The sequence below is a fragment of the Meleagris gallopavo genome, chromosome 17, assembly GCF_905368555.1.
Source record: "Meleagris gallopavo chromosome 17, MGAL_WU_HG_1.1, whole genome shotgun sequence".
Classification (NCBI taxonomy): Eukaryota; Metazoa; Chordata; class Aves; order Galliformes; family Phasianidae; genus Meleagris; species Meleagris gallopavo.
The window spans coordinates 8,717,928-8,733,153 of record NC_139420.1 but is presented as its reverse complement, the minus strand read 5'-3'; the positions used below and the strand labels follow the sequence as shown (position 1 = coordinate 8,733,153).

The 15,226-nt window shown below is 44.1% G+C and overlaps 1 protein-coding gene across 2 annotated transcripts in view; it reads left to right on the top strand.

The window, feature by feature from the left end:
- Positions 1-2,334: 2,334 nt before the first annotated feature.
- Positions 2,335-15,226, top strand: part of BCR (BCR activator of RhoGEF and GTPase) — a 101,213-nt gene continuing 88,321 nt past the window's right edge. The window contains exons 1-2 of one of the 2 annotated variants that reach the window (XM_085238208.1): positions 2,335-2,867; positions 3,221-4,774. In XM_085238208.1, coding sequence (XP_085094334.1) covers positions 3,259-4,774 — 1,516 coding nt within the window. In that variant the 5' untranslated portion in view covers positions 2,335-2,867; positions 3,221-3,258. The other variant, XM_085238207.1, reaches the window with a different exon arrangement.

Genomic DNA, 15,226 nt, shown 5'->3' with positions numbered 1-15,226 from the left:
TGAGTTTCTATTTAAATAAGTATGTATATCTCTGAGGAAAAACAACTGGTAACAAATCAAGAGCCATTCAAGAAAGGCAGGTAAATCTCATTTTTACTGTAAAAACCTTTTGTTTTCATCCTTAGTGATATTATTTCTCCCTTTGAGTGATGAAGTGACCCTTAGGATGTTTTCTTTCATACTCTTGTAGGTCATATGATTCATATAATTCCTGTTGCTCTCCAAGTCAGACTCACCTCACTGCCATTCTCTGAGTCCTAAGAAAGAGGACTGCTATCATAGTATAATGTATGCTGGACAGGACTTCAGGAGATTATTGGTCATGTCAAACTACCACAAAAGTGAGTGCTACCTTACGCTACAAAGATAGTTTCTTAATTTCAGCCACATATTTATCAGAAATCAGGGTTTGTTTCTCCTTAAAAAGCTCCGCTTATGTGCTTCGGTTTTTTTTTTTTTCCTTACAAAGACTCCTGATTCTTCCGTGCTGGGAGACACAGACACAGACAGACAGAAAAACAAATCCCCAAAACCAACCCAAACTTCGTAACTGAGAAGCTCCAGCGCTCTAAATGCCAAGCGCATCAGCTGTTCTTTCCCACAAGAGGGAGCTCCGTGGTCAGGTCGGTGCTCGCTCTGCTTCTGCGGGCGAGGCAGCAGAGGGTGCGTGCTGGATACGCCCGTTGTTCAGCTCCCTCAGCACAGCACTCACTGCTACAAATCACAGATGTGTGTCTGCCGCTATGGCCTTAATGAAATTTTGTAACCTCTTAAAATGAATGCATAAAGGAACAGCATCGATTCAGAGCCCACTTGAGCGATCACCAGAATTTCTGACCTTGCACCTCAAGAAATACAGAGGGTGCAGTTGCTTAATAGTATTTGCCACAAGTGAATTGTGCGTACAGAAAGGCCTCCTGTGATCCATTGGAAATCTTGATGCATCTGGAGATGGCACAGATGTGAGAAAAATGAGCCCAAATAGAAAACACTCCCGAAATAAATTTAAAAATAACAACAAAACCAATGGTACTGAATTAAAAGCAGTGTCCAGATTCACGACGCATCCCCATGGTGTAATATATGTGCCAATATTACAACCATGCTAACACAATCTTTAAATTTAACCTTACTGGGAATGCATTGCATATCAGAATGTCAGTGGTCAAACAGGCATGAAGGCAAATAATAGCAATGGTGAAAAGCCAGTTGTTTTCTTCCTGTGAAACACAGATTTCTTGGAAGGCTTGTATAGATATTGACTTGGTATACAGATTTTATTATGACTTTGATTATAATCTGTTTTTTTGTATAGATCAGCTGATGCGTTAAAAGCTGAGAAAACAAGTGCAGGAAAAGAGGTTAAGGGCAGGAAACAAACAGCAAGGGAGATGCACTACTTGAAGCTGAATGCATGATTAGCCATTTGTGATGTCTGAAAATACTTTGTGTTGTCTCAGAACACGGAGAGGAAAACAGTTTAGTGGGTTGTGAAGCACTGCATATTTTGAAGGTAAGAGAACTGCTCCTCTGGCAGTGTGCTTCTCACTCTTAAGGAGTTACACCAGTTGTTGCTGGGGCTATATTCCACCATCTTTTCTCAAAAAATATATGAGAAAAGATATACATCACTTGGGTGGTTTGTCCCACATCAGACATAAAAGGAGCAGGTTTATGAGGGATACTGAGATGTGCAATGTTTCACTTTTCTCATCATCCAGAAAGGAAATGCAGTAATAAATATATATATATATAATTCCACTTTTCCAGAGGCTGAATTAGCATGTGAAAAGGGCTTAAGCAAGGCTATGTGCCATGGTTTGAGAAGCGGGATAGTAAGCAGCCAAACTTCTGGTCACAGCTCACCACCCTTCACCCAGAGCTGGAGAGTGGTGCTCTAAATTGTTTTGGCTAGCACAATATATAGGGCAAAAGTGAGAGTGATGATGGAACAAAGCAGGTTTGGTTACCAGTATCATAGCGATTTTGAGTACCAGCCTGTCATTTATCGGTGTACCTGATCGTGAAGAAAGGCTTGAGTGAACGAAGTGCCTACTAATAAACAGCCTTTGCAGCTGTGGGGGCAAACGTGACCTTTGAAGGTGAGCTGCATCCGTGCCCGAGGGAAGCGCCGCTCCGAGCACAGGGCAGGGCGCTGCTGTTTATCCACGGGACGAGCGGGCGTGGATGCAGGGGCGGTCCGCGCTCACAGGGACGTGCCTCGTCCGAGCCGAGGTCTGCTGCCACCCGGCTCGGTTGGTGAGCGGTCCGTGGCCGCAAGCGCGAGCGGACAGGCGTGTACACGGCCTGCAAATCCGCGCCTTTGTCTCCCCGGCGGCCGCCTCCCAGCGTGCCGGCGGGAGCGGCTCCGGGCCGGCTACCCCGAGCCCGGCGGGATCCCGCGGGCACGGCCCCCTCCGCCGGCCCGGGCTGCCCCTTTAAGAGAGGCCCGGCGCCGTGTCAATCGCCGCGCCCGGCTCCTTTCCTCTCCTCCCCTTCCGCAGCGCTGCGATTCGGGGTGCCGCCGCCAGAGCCGGGCCGCGCGATGGGCAGCCGCGGGCAGCCGCCGGAGCCGCGCCGCCGACCGCCGTCTGAGCCGCGCCGAGGGGGCTCCCGCGGGGCTGCGGGGCGTTCGGGCACCGAGGGGTAGCGGCGGGGACCGCCGCGGGACGCGCCGACGCTCCGGAGAGCGTGTGCGCCCGGAGGACAGCACAATAGCCGGGAGGAGGAGACAGGGAAAGGGGCAGGGGGAAAGGAGGAGAGAGAAAGAGAAAGCACAACACGGGGGCTGGCGAGGGGAGGACGGAGCGGAGGGCTCCCGAGCGCGGCGGTGCTGAGGACCGTGGCCGGGACGGCGGAGGCAGGAGGTGGGTGGGTGGGTGGATGGGTGGAGGGCGATATTTACCTTTCCTCCCCCGCCCCGAGCCCGCTCCTTTGTCCACCCCCCTTTGAAGTGCTATGGAGTCGCCGGGGTGGGAGCGTTGTTGTTCGCTAGCGAAAGATCAGTCATGACGGGGGGAGAGTAGCGAGCATACGGGGGGCTGGGGACGGCAAGAGGTGGAGGAGGCGAGGAGGAGAGATTGTTCCGAGGATCGCCGTTTGCTTCCCGTTTCTCTGCATGGACCGTGAAAGAAACGCGTTGAGTTGACCGTGTCGGAGCTGTTTCGACTTCTACATGTGAGATCCGGTTGGTTTATTCTCTCCACCTATCTCTCTCCAGCTTCCTTCCCTTATTCTCCACTTACTCCTGTATGCAAAATGGTGGACCCTGTGGGGTTTGTAGAGGCTTGGAAAGCGCAGTTTGCAGACTCTGAGCCCCCTAAAATGGAGCTGAAATCTGTGGGAGATATTGAACAGGAGCTGGAGATGTGCAAAGCGTCTATCCGGAGACTGGAGATGGAGGTCAACAAGGAGAGGTTCCGCATGATTTACCTGCAGACTCTTCTGGCAAAGGAGAAAAAAAGCTATGATAGACAGAGATGGGGCTTTAAACGTGCTTCTCAGTTGCCTGAAGGGGGTGCTGACCAGCAGGTCCAAGACCTGCCTCATCACCAGTCTGCTGACCAAGATGAACATGAAAAAAGCAAGTCGCACCATGGGGAGGAAAAATTCAAACCCAGGATGCCTTCTCTGCGAAAGCTGTCTACCCAGAGCGATGGGTCAGACCTGTCACCTTTGGACAGTCCCCATCACGGAGAAGGAGAACAGGACAGGTGTAAGTATTATGGCGAGGAGAAATTGAAGAGAGTTGTAGAAGATACAGAAAGTCGCTGTGACACAGACGGATCTCCTTCAAAACACAGATCGTCTTCCACTCGCAGGCTAGTGGGATCTGCTGAGAAGGAGGGATTGTTTGAACCTATTTCCAAGGACAGAGGAAACAGCACCAGTGTGGCAGCCCTAAGGTCCAATTTTGAGAGGATTAAAAAGGGCAATTCACATCATTCTGGAGATAACAAGGATGTTGTTGAAAAACCCTTTTATGTAAACATGGAGTATCATCATGAGAAAGGTCTAGTGAAGGTCAATGATAAAGATGTTTCTGACAAAATAAGCTCTCTTGGTAGTCAAGCCATGCAAATGGAACGCAAAAAGTCCTTACACTCCCTTCCTTCAAACATGGTACCCAGCTTCAACGAGTTCCAGCGGTCTGCTTACAGGGGGAGGTCCTCAGAGAGCAGTTTTGGCTATGATGGAGAATATGAAGATGCTGAACTGAACCCCAGGTTTCTCAAAGATAATCTGATAAATGCCAATGGCAGCAACCGCTCCCCTTGGCAGCCCATGGACTTTCAACCTTATCAAAGTATCTATGTTGGTGGAATGATGGGGGAGACAGAAGGGAAAGGACCTATCCTGAGAAATCAGGGTACAGCGGACCAGGAGAAACATCTCACTTGGCCCAGGAGATCTTATTCCCCCAGGAGTTTTGAAGACATTGGAGGAGGGTATACTCCTGATTGTAGCTCTAATGAGAACCTTACCTCCAGTGAGGAAGATTTCTCTTCAGGGCAGTCCAGCCACGTATCCCCCAGTCCCACCACTTACCGCATGTATCGGGATAAAAGTCGTTCTCCGTCCCAGAACTCTCAGCAGTCCTTTGACAGTAGCAGTCCACCAACTCCCCAGTCTCAGAAACGGCACAGGCAGCAGCAGGTCATTGTATCTGAGGCTACTATTGTTGGCGTACGAAAAACAGGACAGATCTGGCCGAGTGATGGAGATTTGCCTTCTGGGAGAAGTCACCAAGACAGCCTCTTCCATGGAGATGCAGGTGTGTACCAGCTTTTCATTTTATTTTTTTTAAATGCATAGAGCAGGAAATGGCATCATAGACATTCATAGGAGAGGTTTTCTAGATGAACCTGGTTGAATCACCCAAAGAGGGGAACTGTTCAGCGTGAAAAATCTGTTCACCTTGTAGTTGTTCTGTTTCAGAAGAGTCCTGCAGAAGTACTCCTCAGAATGCTCTTCAGTCTTCTCTTGAGAGGATCAGCTGAGTCCGATGTTAATCAGCTCTCTAAGTTTTGGTGTGATTGCTGAGGTAAAAGGGGGCCAGAACTGTTCAGTGTTCATAAACAGATCACTCCTTTCCTCTTACTCTTTCACTGAGGAGTAGTTAAACTCTGCCTCCAAGGTGGTAGCATGTCAACATGCTACAGCCTGAGGGTTTTGCTGGAGCTTTACCAATAATCATACTCTTTCCACAGTCTTGTTTTTTCCTGCCTGTATTAATTGGAGTGCCAGATTCTCATTCTGTCATCCTTCAATTATAGCTGATTGGAAGTGATGATTGTGCAACCCTGTTGAAGTTTTCTGCTGTCACTAAGTGAGGGAATAACTATGAGTATCAGGAAGCCCTGAGGGAGTGCTCTTAATTTAATTTAAGCAGAATCAGAATTTTTGTTTGGGGAAGAATGGGCCATGTTTGAACTCATTCTTGCGTAAAACATTCAGGGATGCAGATGTCTGTGGAATTGCAGTGAATTTCGAGGTGGTGGAAGAAGTGAACAGTGATCTATGTCAATTCAAGTAAACTTACTGAATGCGTGTGGGCACCTCAATCTATTCAGCAAGGCAACATACATAATTGTACATTATTGTAGGCAGTATCTTGTATTAACATTGCCATTCGTCTTCTATGCAGTAAATGAAAAAGCAATCAAATTCAGGAACAAAAGAGCAGCATGGTTGTTCTGACAGACTTCTGTTATTCTAGATCTGTGAGTTACTTTGTGTTTTTCTTTTATTCTTTAAGTGTGTCATTTTAATAAGGAGTTAACCTATTTGTTAACGTGATTGAATTGTTGAAGTAGCAGTTGAATGAGACCTATCAGAGATGTTACTTTCTCAGCCTCTGTACGTTTGGTGTAAAGTAACTGCTGAAAGGAGATTCTTGGTTTTACTTTCCCTGCTGATTTTCTGCTTGTTTGTTTTGCCAGCAGTATTTCTGGGAGCAACAGCAGGGGAGAAATCTTTTCTCACACCCTCTGCCATCCTTGTAACCAATTATTTGATTAGAAAAGGCTGTACAGTTGAAATGAATGTTCACTGTACATGGCACCTCAGCATCCTGTCCTCATAGTGACTTCTTCCTTATCTGATTATAGATATGTACTTGCTTTCTATCTGGGACTACTGCATTCTTGTTTGGTCTTATGCATATGTTTGTATCTTCCAGGGAGCGCTAGCAGTGCAGGAGAGGCTGGGTGTAGTGCTGTTTTATACTGAGCTGCAGCCATCTGTCTCTGCTCTTGTTTACTGATGCTCTTTAGATGACTGGAAGCCTCCTGGCAGTTGCAGTTTTTGCAGAAGGAAACAAAGGACATAAACAACAAGGGCTGATAAAGCTTGAGGATAAATTCAGCTTTCAGAAATTGAATAAATGAGTTTTATTTTAAATAGTTTAGCTCATGCTTTGTGGGTTGCATTAAGAGTAAAATGGGCTGCTGAAAACTCTGATCAGTTAAAATTTCTGGTTGTGCTGGAAAGCCTAGTGTTTGTTCCTAAGCTTGGCCACGCAATTGCAGGCAAGGACAGAATGTAACTGATTCCCCTTCTGCTCTCTTCAGCAAAGGGGGTTACATGGCAAGCTTAGCAGGAACCTTCACCAGATGGCTCATCCTTACTGTCTTGCACATTAGCTGGTGGCAACTTTTTACTTCTCCTGAAGTCACAAGCCTTCTTGGTTGACTGTGGTTCTGACTAATTCTAACAACATCATTTTATATATAATATATATATATTATTTCCTGATTAGAAAGATTTATCTGAATCTAATTGGTAAAACCTCTTTCTCATAAAACAAACAAAAGACCTGAGTGATCACTGTGTACCTGGTTGGCTACTGTTCCCAACAACCATGCACTGATGCGGAGTGTTCTACATCACTGCACGATATGAAGGCAGTTCACAGACCCAGCCAGCTTTTCTTGCGCCTGTGGTTCAGCTTCTAGTTCTGTCAGTCTTCCCTGAAGTTGTGCTCGAGCAGAGTGCAAGTTTAAACCACAGCAGGTTCTGGCCAGCCTTATTATTAATCAGCATCAAGTGGGATTTGTTCAACAGTATTTGGTTTCTTTGCACATTCAGATTTTTGTATGCCTTTTGGCTTAGCTTTTCAAGTCTCTGCCCATAATAATGCTGAATGTAGTGTGGCAGGTGCAAAGTGAACTTTCTGTCTGGATCTGCCCCACCAGCGTATATTAAGTTTGGCTGGCTGGCTGACATGTGATATTTTATTTTAATTTGTGATTGAGTTCACACTCATGTGATGGTTTGTTGCTTCTGTATTACAAAAAAAAAAAAAAAAAAAAGCTTAGGAGGAGGTCATCTATCTCTCAGATGAAAGAGATCTAAGTCAGTATTTGTATTTGAGTTGTTGGAGATGGGTTATATCCAAAACCTTAAATGAGACAGGGTAGTAGGCTTTCAGTTTATTTCAAGGAGCAGAAGGAGAGCTTGAGGGGTGAGATCTGATAATCACTGTACTTTTTGTTAAATGTACCTAATGGAGTCTTGGCAAATATATTTATGTTAGAATGAATTATGTAGCACTAATTTCCTGCACTGGGAATAGAGAGAATCAAGTCTTAATTCTGCATTAAACTTGCATGTTTTTACTGTGATTGTGGAGGAAAAGCAGCGTCTATGTGCATATACGTATATAAATGAAAGTCTGTCCTCTGTTAAATGGCAGTTATAGACATAGAAATGAGAACCTACTCATCATACTTTTCTGCCTGTTATCGAGAAGAGAGCCATTGTGCTGTTATGTAGTGAAGAGGCATCACAGTGGCCTCAGCTGCTAATAAAAGTCTATTACTTGAGAGTTGATTAGGGTTGATCACTGCTTGACCTTATAGTTTGCTTTGTAAAACTGGTGCATGCTCTCTCATAGGTCTGTGTTTGAAAGGATTGGTATCTACCTGCATTGCATCGTGTAAACTGTATGGAGCCCTCATAGATAAGGAAGCAGCTCTACAGGTAAATACTGCAGGTTCCCCAGTGGTGACTTCTGGTCACCTGAAGTGACTGGAGGGTGCTCTCCATAGACTTCAGTCAGGCTGTCTCGATAGAAAGATGCCAACAGCTGTAGTGCTCAATATAAAATCAGTTTGGGGATTTGTGTAATTTCGTCTCATTGAAAGTAAATTTTTACTTATTTTAGCCTCCTAAGTGTGGGAGTGTTGAATGTCCCTTTCTGAAGAGCATGGAGTGTTCTGTGCTTTCAGTGAGTTTGATGTAGCTGGAGGGAAGAGTACTGGAATTTATATATGTGTGTAAACTGTAAAACTCAAAGCTCCTATTCCTCAGCTGAGCAGAATACCATTTTAAATCATGTAATTGCTTAGATCCGTAGGTTCTTCAGGTTTGTATGTCTTAATGCCTGACTACATAGCCATGCATCTGAATTTCCTGCTTTTAAGGTAATTGTTGCACTGTTTAGTTTTGAAATTCCAAAAAAGTGTGCTGCTCTGTACCAGTCCCCATGAGCGTTCTGTTCTTGAGTTGCTTGCATGTTCTGCAGTTTGGATGAGTTTCTTAATTACACTTCTTCCACCAGTATTGTCTTCTGTGGATTTTACTACATATAGTTTGAAAAGTGCTTTGCAGTCTTTCAGCAGTATAAAGACAACTCACTGGGGGCAATAGCAGTGCTATTGCTGTTTAGAAACAACACTCCTCTTTGAGAAAGTGGTGGGCTTTAGTCCCCTGTGTAGCAATCCTTCCATCTGAGGACCTGAAGTGCAGGAACTTCCATCATAGCTGACTTACTCCTTCAAAGGACTACTGGCTACAGGTCCTGCTGTCAGTCAGTGACCTATCAGGGTCAGGAATGAGATTTATACTTTCTCTGACACTTCTTTAGTTCATTTAGCTATTATTTTTTTAAAACATCTTTTAATCCTTTGCTGTGATTGTCGGTGGATTTCCTAGGAATACTGATGACAAGATGTTGTTTAAGCGCTTTCCTCCCTCCGCCCAATTCTTTCCAGAGATTTAGTGGCTTTTGAGATTATCTAGCTGCTTGTCCTACCACTCCCCTCCTCATAATCTGAATGAAGATTTCCCTCTCTCTCTTTTTCTGCCAGATTTCTCTCTCCCTTCAACTGAGTTTAAGGAAATCTGCGAGGCTTCCATTTGATGTCCCCAGTGACTGTAGTGGACTCTGCAGTCCTTTTTTGTTTTGTTGTGATTTGTTTTGTTTATTCCATAAACTGCTACTGACCCTTAATTACATCAAACCCTCTATCAGTAGTGACATGCAGACAGACGGATTTTATTTTTGCGTTTCTTAGGGCAATCCTAGATCACAGAACACCTCCCACCACAACGTTTAGCTGCTTCTGCAGTCACAAAGCAGCTGCTTTTGAAATGAGAGGGTAAGCCAACCCAGATAGTAGTTGCCTGATACAGGGAAGCCCTGAAAAGTACAGATGACCCCTGATCTGTCTGTACGAAGCTCAGTTTTGTGGTCCATAACAGAAATACTGAAATGGAACTGGTTTTCCCATGAAGTAAATAGACCAGATTACGCATTCTGGTAGTGGTAGGTCTGGGAGTAATGGATTAGGTATAAAGAAGCTTGTCATCCCTGTGTAATACCAGCAGTTTTAGAGCGGCCCACGTGGCAGTAGAGATGAGTCCACTTTCTGCAGCTGCCATAGCTGCATGATGGCCTCTCAGGCAGGCAGGCAGCTGGGTAGATTAAATATAATACCAGAATGTGCCTAAAGTTTGGGAGTGTTCTGGGAGCATAAGACTAGGACCGAGTGGCAGCAGAGCCATATGGCTATCCAAGCAACTTCCAACTATGGTGACCACAGTCTAGGATACTTTGCCCAAACAATTAAAGCTAAGCATTTTCAGCCCGGCTATTTTACAGAGACGTGAATCATTGCAGTGAGTGCCACAAAACAAGATGATAGTGCCTTTGATTTGAACAGGAAATGTGTAGGCAAGTGGAGCCAGAATATTAAGTCTGTGGCTGAGTGAGTTGCTCCTATGGTCCTTGTTCTTCAGCACTGGTTTACGGCCAAAGCAGTTCAGCTGACAGATGTGTACATACTGTGCACCCATTCTGCTTTGCTGTTGTCAGCCTCTGTTGCAGTGCTTTTGGATGAAAAACACAGAGATGTTTGTTTGGCACAGAATTTTGGTCCTGCCCTGAGAGTTGGCAGAGAGAGCTGGAAGCATCTATGGGCTGACAGTCTGCTGCAGTGTACTACCTCCTCTGAGATGGAGGCTTCTTTCTGGGTGGCTGAAGCAAAAATAAGGAAAAGAGGGAGCAGAAAAACATGCTGTCTTGGACCATCTAGTAATACAAGTGGAATGGAGTGGGGAGTGGGTATCCTAAGTGACAGAGTGAAAAGGGGGAAGAATAAGATTAAATTCCCAGATCTGCTAAACATTGAAGTGTGGGTTAGGAAGTGCTTATTTGAACAGTGGGCAGTATGCTACAACTCGTAATACTGGCTCTTAAAAGAAGTGTTGGAGGGAGCAGAGGATGATTTGCAATTCATGTTTGGCTTTGCAGCTATCTGACTGATGCACCAGCAAAGCTGACAGAGAAGAAGCCAGCAAGAATTCACACAGTAGTAGCCTGCAAACAGGTCTCTACCATTCAGTCCTAGCGTGTTTAGCAGCTTGCTCTCTAATGCCCTTCCTCATTCCTCAGCTTGCTAGGGATAAACAGTTACAGTGCAGAGGCAAGCAAGATCTGTATTTCAGCTTCAAGGAATTTTGGAGGTCAGTCCATAAAGGTTAATGAGGTGAAGCTTGGCAAGCTGTTTAAGGAGAATTGCTCCATTTCATTTACCGTAGGGAAGCATACTGTTGTTCATGAAACTCAGGCTGTTGATTGGAGGCACAGCGTATCTGGAACTGGCTTGTCCCCGGAGAAACCAAGGCTAGCAGGTTGTTCAACTGTCTCCTCTTTGATTTGTTCTGCCCAGTCAGATAAGTGTGGAGAGAACAATAAGGCCCTGATTCTGTCCCTAGTGAAATATCATTGTCTTAGCAATCTCTTGCTTGCATATGAAGGAAAAGAAATGGTGTTCTGGTACAGGTTGAATTGCAAACTTTTCTGTTCAGATAGAGGGATAAACAGCAAGTGAAAACAGAAATGCTGACAGAGATTAATTAGCTTGGGTGAGCTGCATGTGAATGAAGTACTTCCAGAATAACAATTTGAGTGTCTTAAGTTGCAAAGCAGGTTTTAATCAGCTCACTGATAATGAAGTTGATTGCTTTCCTGGTCATATCTTTAAATTGTTGGTGATGGGGAAAGTAACCATAAATTGTAAGTACATCTCACATTGGTTTGTCTCACAGCTGAGGCAGTTTTACAAGTTCATAACTTCTTTAAACTCATTCTGAGTTGTACTGTGTGTATTTTAAACAGCAAAACTGGCCTGCACAGGCTGTATTTCTGTCACAGGTTCTGACTGTCATTTGCAAACCTTCCTAGTTATGAAAATGACAAAAGCATATCTCCCCTTTATCTTCTTCCCAGCTGCCAGAATGGTGTCTATCAGACCCTTACTTAACCAGGTTATGGCTGATGTAGTAATAAGATTATTGCAAATGTAATTGGAATCTCTGTTTCAGAGAAAGCTCTTTCCAAATGTGGCAGCTGGAGCTGGGTTAGTTGCTCATGGCTACATGAATACGTGAGGAGTATATGTGTGAGAATCCACAATGATTGCCCTGTAGGAAGAGTGAATTGGTGAAGTTCATTCAGTTGGTTTGTACTGCTGAATTGTGCTTGTTGCTATTGTGGGCCCTTTGGCTAGTTATTATCACCCACTACTGTTATTTACAGCCATTTCACCTCTAATTCTTGCTTCTATTTGTTTGTTTGTTTTGATATAGTGTGGAAGGAGGACTTATTTTTTAGGGAGGATAAGGCCACTACAACCTTCTTTACTTTACAAATAAGAGCAAACAAACAAAAACCCACCCAAAAACACCTCTTTTGGAGCTTCTGCACGAGAGGTGGAACACACAAACAGAGAACTGTATCTGTTGCACTGAAGTGTCCAGAGACCCCAAATTATTTGCAGATTGGTCTGTGACAACAGACGAGTAACAACTGTAACAGACTGTGCTGTGAATCTGAAATGTACAAAAACAGCTTTTGCAGTAGCTACTTAATAGTGAACAATTCAAGTGTATGGGCTTGGCAGCTCTTCTGTGTTTGTGATGTGTGGAAAAGTACACTTGCAGCCTTGGCTCACTACATCTGTTTACTTTTTCTTAAGGACTTCAGAATATTCTGCTCTTGACACTGAAAAACAGCTACTTCTCTGATGGGATATGTGCCACCTATTGTGTTATCAGAAACTGTATACTTCATTGGCTGCAAAGCTAGGCAAGGAGTGCCTGTTCTCAACTCCCAGTATGAGTGAAGCTAAAGTGAGCTCTAGTTAGGATGGGTGACCTATTTACTGTGTTTTGTTTTTGTTTTTTTTTTTTAATTTTTAAGAACAAACCAGAATCCCTCAGTTACCTACAACTGCATCTCTGTGTCCTTTTAAGAAGGAACAGAAGCTTCCTGGTATAATGTATTTTAAGGAAAAATATTTAATTCCCTGGAGCTTCAAGCTTTAAATGTGTGTGAGCTGCTAAAAAGCAAATGTGATTGGTCTATTGTCACTGGCGAGGTGTAGCATGCAAACAGAGCACTGTATCTGTTGCAGTCTACAATTACATAGCAGTGCGTGATCTTGCCAAGGGAGACAGTAATGGCCTGTCAGCCTGGCTGGGCTCAGTGCTTCCCAAAGGAGATTAGATTATGGTGCTTAGTATGGTCAAGACACAGAAAAGCATGTTTCTGTGACTATTAGCATCCAGCTGTCTCAGGAGCAGTCTTCATTTTTTGTTTCCTGCTAGCCTAGCTGTGTTGCTGGAAATATTTATTATGGTCAGCACTGATGTTACCAGTGGAAGTTTCAGAAAATAACATGCTGAGAAAGTGAGCTGATCACTGATGGCTAAAATAGACTAAAGATTTGGAGCTATAGGAGTAGGGGTTCAGGTATTGGTTACCATGAAAACTTACCAGAAATTTGGTAACCAGCATCAGCCAGAAAACTGATGCTGATTTTTGCCTGCTGCAGTATTACAGAATATAGTTTGCTTCTTCTCTGGTTGCTGCCTCTGTCTTTCTTATGGAGGATGGGAGTGCAGTGGGAGGGTGCACCTTGAAACAGAGCTCTAAGTCTTAGGAAGAGACAGTATCAGTGTGGGGGAACAGGCGGGAAGGTGTAGGAGATGGAAGGACCTGTTGCCACTTGCACTTCAGCGGGAGGGGTAAATTTCAGGCAATCTTATCTCAGCAGGGCTGTAGCAGAGAGAGTAGAGAGAGATACGAACTAGAAAGTTCTAATGTCTTCTTAGTGAAACATCTTAGTATTGCAGTGGGTGATAGCATCACGATGTTTGCATTAGTCACCTCAACTATCAGCTCAAGAGCTCCCTGGCAATGAATTCTATTTGACGTTGATTTTGTCTTTATACTTTTGTTTGTGTTCGGAGTCTAACAGGAGTGAGATATCCTGCTCTGTGCTCAAAAGTTCCACCAGGGAGGTGAAATAATTCTGAAATAATGCTAGGGAGAAAATCCAGCGCTCGCTAAAGTAAATAAGGAACTGGCTATGCCTAGAGGCAGCGCGTTCCCATACCTGTGCTGTGGAGGCAGGCAGTAACGAGAGCACCTTACAGCTCCATAGGACGCTTCTTGTGTGTCTGCAGGGGGCTGGGGACCGATGGACACCTCCAGTAAAAATCCACTTGAAAGCGTGAATTCTCACCACGCGGTTACAGAACTGAAGTCAGTTTGCATTTTCCAGTGTTTTCCTGTTTTGCTAAAAGGGTCAGGGTTCCCATCAGGAAAAAGTATTATCCTAATGGAAAAGAGGTTGAGTTTTGAATAACTAGCAAGGAAGGAATGAGAGAGCTTCGTGAGTTCTTTTTTTTTCTTTTTTCTTTTTTCTTTTTTGCTTGGTCTATTATTGTTTTTGTAGCACTTAGAAATAGGCATACCAATGGCTGCTATCAGAGAGATAAAACCTATCTCATGGAGAGCTTGATCCGGGCTTTGCTGAGGCCAGGGAATTTCTAGTGAACTGTTTAGCTGTGACTGAAACACTGGCAACACTAGCTATATATTTCTGCAGAGCTGCTTGAACCAGGATTTCCCAAGATACCTTGGTTTTTGAACTATAGGCTTGATCCCTAACTTCAGAGAACAAATAGGGTTTTCACAGGCCTAGGTTATAAATGTTTTAAAACTGTTGTATGCATGCAGCCGTACTGCAGATGTGGCCAAGAGCTACACTGGGCAGGCAATTCAAAAGCAGTTGTGATTTAAAGATTTACTTACCTTCCAGAACACAGCGTTATCTGTACATGTCAGATGCTGTGCCTCCTGGATGGGTGCTATGGAAACACTACTGCAGTTTGGAAAATGTTATTTTTTCTGTGCCACACTGCCTCTGCTGTCTTAAAAAGCAAAAAAGAGAAGAGAAAGTGATAAAATGGTGTTTCCATCAAAAAGTCAGATAGGCTTCTTTCAGTTTGTCCAGTCTTCTGAAAGTAGGGCTGTCAAAGTGCATTTTGGTTAGAGAGAGAGAAATGTCTGTTACATATTTAGGGCATCTGTGACAACAGAACAAGGTGCCATCCACTCAGCTGGGCAATTGTCTGTAACAAACATAAGTTCTGTTACACCGTGATGTGATGGGAGCTGTTGGGATGTGACTGACCTGCCCTGTTTGTGTTCAGCAAACATGCCCTAGCCCTGACCTTGACTACCCCAAAATTATTCAGGCTTGAGCACTGACCTACACATAATTTGTTGTGGGCTCACCGTCTGGTCAAACTAAAATATGTACTAATGTGATCTAGGGGTTGCTTTGTTTTGCACTCAGTATTTAAATATAACAACATTTATACTGGAGATGCAAGGTTATACATCTTTCCACTGTTCATTTGCCTATTCTTCATTTCAGTTACTGTATAAAATCTCATCATCTCCTCTTAAAGTGATGGAGGAGACGTGAGTGTTCTGTAAATATGTTCTTATATACATGTGCATAAGAAGGATTGGCAAAGGAGGATTTTTTTTTAATCTTAACTCTTTTATTCTGCATGCAGATGTTTCAGTGTGGTTTCAGGATGTACTGATGCAAGAATACAAGCACTCTCAAAGTTCCACCTAAAC